The sequence below is a fragment of the Phoca vitulina genome, unplaced genomic scaffold, assembly GCF_004348235.1.
Source record: "Phoca vitulina isolate PV1807 unplaced genomic scaffold, GSC_HSeal_1.0 scaffold1, whole genome shotgun sequence".
NCBI classification, from domain to species: domain Eukaryota; kingdom Metazoa; phylum Chordata; class Mammalia; order Carnivora; family Phocidae; genus Phoca; species Phoca vitulina.
The window spans coordinates 26,240,473-26,246,472 of record NW_022589704.1 but is presented as its reverse complement, the minus strand read 5'-3'; the positions used below and the strand labels follow the sequence as shown (position 1 = coordinate 26,246,472).

Sequence of the window (6,000 nt, the reverse complement as noted above, 5' to 3'; positions counted from 1 at the left end):
CCCTGTTCCCTTTCTTTTGATAATACCGCTCTTGCTTCAGGAACTGCCTCTCCCAGTCTGTGTATTCCTGATGAGACTGTCAATCATAATGCACCTTTCCCCTACCTTATAATGACATTGTGCTGAAGGCTGTAGGCCCAGAGAAGCCCAAGGTCATTTTTACAGAGTGTGCAATGAAATTTCCCTACAGGGTCCATTAAACCCATTTGCAAAAAAAAAAAATAAAGTAATTGGTTATAGTTTAAGTGCTGGCAGTCCTAAGCCCTGGAATCAAGCCTCTGGGACCCTAGTTCTTATAGTTGTTTTAGATTGTTGAACTACTCCACAATCCTTTTATATTTATTTACTTTGGGCGGGGGAGGGGCAGAGAGAGACTCTTAAGCAGTCTCCACGCCCAGCATGGATGAGGGGCTCTGTCTCATGACCCTGAGATCATGACCTGAGCCAAAATCAAGAGTTGGGCACTTAACTAAGCCACCCAACTGCCTCTCCACAGTCCTTTTAACCTAGCACACTCAAGTTTGTGTTCACAATAGTACGAATTAGGTTTCTTTTGTCATTTGCACCTGAAAGAATCCTGAGATATTAAAAGAACTTGCCCAAGATCCAACAGCTCCTAAAAGGTAGAGTATTTATTCAAATTCAGGTCTGTCCGTCTCCACATAGTAGGCTTTTCCTACTATGCCAATGTACTTTTTATGTGTATGTTCCTAAAATCTAGTTTCTGTAAGATTGAGAAAGGAAGGAAAAGGGGCTGAGAGGCAGCGGGTCAGTCTGTCTAATCCTATATTGGTTTCTGGTAATAGGGGGAGGGGAAAACTACAAATAGCGTAATCTAATAAAAATTTATTTTAACCCATTTTGCACAGTATTTAATACCTATGAACAAGAGCTCCAGGGGGCAATCATACAAACTTCTACCCAAGAGGTGTGGAATTCTAGGAAAGAATGGTATCAAAGTATTTTCTCTTTCCTCTGCTCTACCCAGTTGTAATGGTTGCATTAAAAAACAATACCAACAACACCAAATCAAGAAGTTTTCGAAGTTTATCAAGAATACCTCTATTTGTTTCCATTAAAAGTGTCTTTATTCACTGTTTCACAGGATTTTGCAAAAAAAAGAAAAAGGTACTGAAATGATTCTATCAGATTACAAATTAAATTAATGGCTTCTTTTTTTTTTTTTTTTTGCCCAACCAACTGAGCCACCCAGGCACCCAATGGCTTCTTTTTTGATAATAATTACTTTTAAGTGTCAAATCAAATGCTTCCTCACTTTCCTATCTTATTTATTTACTTTTAATTAATTAATTTTTTAAAAGATTTTATTTATTTGACAGAGAGATACACAGCGAGAGAGGGAACACAAGCAGTGGGGAATGGGAGAGGGAGAAGCAGGCTTCCTGAGGAGCAGGAAGCCCAATGCGGGGCTTGATCCCAGGACCCCAGGATCATGACGCTTAACGAATGAGCTACCCAGGCGCCCCATTTATTTAGTTTTTAAAAAGATTTTATTTTTAAGTAATCTCCACACCCAACATGGGGCTTACACTCACAACCCCATAATCAAGGGCTGCATGCTCTACTGACTGAGCCAGCTGGCCAGGTGCCCCCTCACTTTTCTATTTTAAATGATTTCTGTTATTATTACACTTATCATGATTTGAAATTTTCTTGTTTATTTATTTACGTCTTTATTTGTTGCAACTTATTTGCTTATTCACATCTTAGCAGGGATCTTGCCAGTTTCATTTGCCATCATATTTTTAAGTTTGGCTTATAGAAGACACAAAGTATTTGTTAGGTTTTTTTTTTTTTTTAAAGATTTTATTTATTTGACAGAGAGAGATACAGTGAGAGAGGGAACACAAGCAGGGGGAGTGGGAGAGGGAGAAGCAGGCTTCCTGTGGAGCAGGGAGCCCGATGTGGGGCTCGATCCCAGGACCCTGGGATCATGACCCGAGCTGAAGGCAGATGCTTAAGGACTGAGCCACCCAGGCACCCCTATTTGTTAGTTTTTTAGTACACCACTCCAAAATAAAAGTCACTGTTTTGATACCTATAAGGTATACCAATATATTGAAACTCAAGGATGATAAATTATTCTGTGTTCTCCTATAAATGAAACTGGGATGAAATCTGTTGAAAGCCCAGGTGTTAGTAGATGAGAGAAGCGACCACATTCTCCAGTTGGGTGGGGTTGGGCAAATGCTCAGCTTGAGTTTAGTGATTCCAGGAATCCAGTGGTTCCTGCTTCCACTAAAGCAGCTCTTCATTCATCAGCATTTCAGAGACTCTGCATAAGCTTTTGTTTGACGAAATGATTCCAGGGCCTAAAAACAGAGGTTTAGGAGAGGGTGGTAGAAATCATTTACATTGTATATTCTTCCCTTTCAAAGTCAATGTGCTGTAACTATTATTAATGTTACTATAAATAGTAATAGTAACAAAACTATTGCTGCCTCAATTTGAAAGCAATTATGCTTTTTTCGAATTTTAGAGAGAATCAAACACCAAGGTTTCTAGAATCAGAAAATTTTTGCCTTTTAGCTATGTAAAAAATTAAAAGTTAAACCTTGTACTGGAGAATTTTAGAATCTTTGAATTCAAAGTTTCTCCTACCACTGTAATAATCTCATATTTGATTTCTCTTTAATAGAGCATATAAAAACATGTTTAGCGTTTCCTCCCTTGCCAGGTTGCATTTTATCTTGAGTAGATTTAAAACCAGATTAGTTGTAACAGGATTCCAGGATGTGGGCAGATGTCTATTTGTCATGGACGATATCTCTTGCAATCAGCTCCTTCATTATTTCGTTGGTACCACCATAGATTGGCTGAACTCGGGCATCCACATAAGCTCTAAATAAATCAGAAGATGACTGAATGAGTAAATAAAAGATATTGGAAATTACAAATTTTGACTTACCAGGTAACTATTAGTTACTTTATTTATTTAATGAAATCCGAACAATAAAAGTTCTTTATAAATTCCCTTTTTTCCACTATGGCATTCATCCTAGATTTGTATAATTATAAAATTCTATTAAGATACTGATCATCTTTATAGCTTTGTTTTAGTTTGCTTGATGAGACTGCAATTTCAAAATAACATTTATTAGTATGTTTCATTGATTTAATTTTGTAAAATTTAGCACATACAGCATTCTAAAAAAGGCTGTTTCAGGTTTAGAATGGACAGAATGTCTTAACTTCTTGTTATCTTCAATGTTCCCTTAAAAAAAAGTTGAAATCTACTGGTTTAATAGGAAACAAAAGAGAAAAGAAAGTACCTATTTTCTAACATCCCTTTAGATTCCCACTACCAATGCTGCCATCAGGAGTATAAATTGATACTTTAGAAAATATTACTTCCCACAAAGTTAACAAGTAACTTATTTTTTGAAAATGGTTAATAGTCACTCCAGTAATGTATGACATTAAAATACTGAGTGCCTAAGTGTACTGCCACAAAAAAAGAAAAAATGTTACGAGGAATTCACTTTTGGTAGCAATGATAGCAACCAGGAAACTGTATAGTTGTTTTTACCTTTTCTCATCTCATTTTATCCTCCCACTTTATCCTCTCATTTTATCCTCTCATTTTCTCATCTCATTTTATCCTCTCATATCCTTTATCCTTTACATCAGCATCAGGGAGGATAAATATTACTATTGTTTTGCAGGTAAAGGAACTGAGTGCAGAGCAGTTATATATACATGTACTAATCAATGGTTGCTATTTATTGGTCACATAACAGATAATTAATTGGCAGGCTGGAATGAGAAGGTAGGTATCTTGCCACTTTGGCAAGTATCTTTTTTATTCTATCACAATATTTTCGTTGGTATAGGCATGCAGGACTAGTTATGAGCTTTGGACTTTCCTAGTAGACAAATTCAAAGGCATTTTTTTTTCAAGCATAGAATGCTTTTTGTTTTTATTTATATTTATATTTATTTATTTATTTTTAAAATTTTATTTATTTGAGAGAGAGCAAGAGAGCGAGAGCACTGGGGGGAAGGGGGGCAGAGGGAGTGGGAGAAGGAGGCTCTCCACTGAGCAGGGAGCCCAAGGTGGGGCCTGATCTCAGGGTTCCAGAATCATGACCCGAGCCCAAGGCAGCCAATTAACCGACTGAGCCACCAGGCTCCCCTGGTTTTTGTTTTTAATCTAAGACAAATTAAATGTACCAGCTCTCTAGGAAAATGACCAGTTCTGGGACTCTCCATATTCATCATGGTACCTTGCAAACAGTGAGCACTCAGTAAATATTTACTGATTTGGTGTATTACAAAGGAATTTTAGAGTCTCAATACCTACTTTTTGATGAAACTTGAAATATGAAGACATCTGCACTTTCAAATATATTTTTTCTTTTGAACAGATTCCATTGTTGCCCACAAAACCGAGCACTTGCATGTAGAGAACCTACCTAGCATTTCAGCCTACTTCAGCAATGCTTTTAGACATTTTTGGACTGGGCTTTTTTCTTTTTTTCCACATTAAATAAGTTCCAATGGAGTAGGTAATGACAGAGATCAGCACACCTTTTATAGGTTACTAATTAAATTAAGTCATCAACTAAAATTAACAGAGAAAGGCAGCAGAAGGAATGTTTAACCACACAGTGACGAAGCTATGTATCTCAGGCTGTTCTTCCTAGCAGGACAGAGGAGTCTTGAAATGGCAAAGCTCAATAAGCCTCACTTCTCAAAGGCCCCAGGCCTAATGAGTAAGACTGAAACACGTTCACATGCTTAAGACCAATTATTTAAAAACAAAAAACAAATAAAAAGCGACAAAACAAAAAAGCAAAACAAACAAAAAACCCCAACAAACCCAAAACACACACACACACACACACACACACACACACACACACACAAAACAGCTTACTCCGAGGATACAAGAAACACAATCAGAATGATTTTTTCTCTCAAAGTCTGTGCACTGCAACCACATACTGCCTAATGTGTCTAATCAGCCTTTTGATATTATCTACTATTCTCTCTTCCTAACTTATGAAAAGTTCTTTCCTCATGTCTTTGGGAAGAAAAACAGCAGTCTAGTTTAAAAGTTCGTACAATCTTTGAACTAACGAACCAGCCAAGAAGGGGATTATTATTCCTGAAAGGAAATGTAAGTCTCTCAAATTGAAACCAGGCATTTCAAGTAAGCCATCAAGCTACAATATTTGCTTGCTACTGACCTGAGGAATGGCCTCTAAGAAAACAGAGAGCAAGACTTACTCTACGCTCTGATCTTGGGCTATGTGGATGGTGACTCTTCACCTCATATGCCTTTCTTGGAACCTGAACTACACTAGACAAACACTGAGCCAATACATGTCTACATTTCCAAAAGCAGTTGTAATGGCACAATCAAGTAGAAGAATATAGATATGCATTATGATTTTACTTTCTTACATTGTGAATATTGTGAATAAGATGGATTAATATTGTGAATAAAACATGAAAATGCACAGAAAAAAATTCCAGTGATGATTTAATTTGTGCTAGCATAACTCAATGTTTACTTCTGATTTCATGACTATACAAAGATTAAAAAAATATATCTGCTTTTGATTAAGGCTCATTTGAAGTAGTTCTGAAAGGATATGCCAAAATCCAAGTCCAGGGATTGACCAAAAAATAAAAAAAATAAAAAAATAAAATGAGTATATATACGAGTGTGTGTATATATATAAAATTTAGTTACTTCATGTCTACATTCCCAAAGAAGGGAAAAGCCCTAGTTGCTGCTGAGTTTTTATAAAAGGTTATAAATTATACACACCCTGTGATTAAAGCTTTGTGAACTGCCCCAATGGCCACAGAAAATTAGTAGATTAAATCTATACTGGAGCTTCTGTTCTTAATGTAACTTAACTAAAATGTTTAATTTTCCTCATTAAAGACCATAAGTATATCAAATGTTTTCAATTATGTTTGCCAAAATGATAAATTTGAAAGTCAGTCTGAATACTAGTTTGATAA

General features: G+C 36.3%; 1 protein-coding gene across 1 annotated transcript in view; it reads right to left on the bottom strand.

Annotated features, from left to right (window-relative positions):
* Positions 1-1,944: 1,944 nt before the first annotated feature.
* ACADL (acyl-CoA dehydrogenase long chain) overlaps positions 1,945-6,000 on the bottom strand; it is a 42,670-nt gene continuing 38,614 nt past the window's right edge. Inside the window, exon 11 of the mRNA XM_032403044.1 lies at positions 1,945-2,862. Within this exon, the coding sequence (XP_032258935.1) occupies positions 2,769-2,862 (94 nt within the window). The 3' untranslated portion in view covers positions 1,945-2,768. The remainder of the gene's footprint in view (positions 2,863-6,000) is intronic.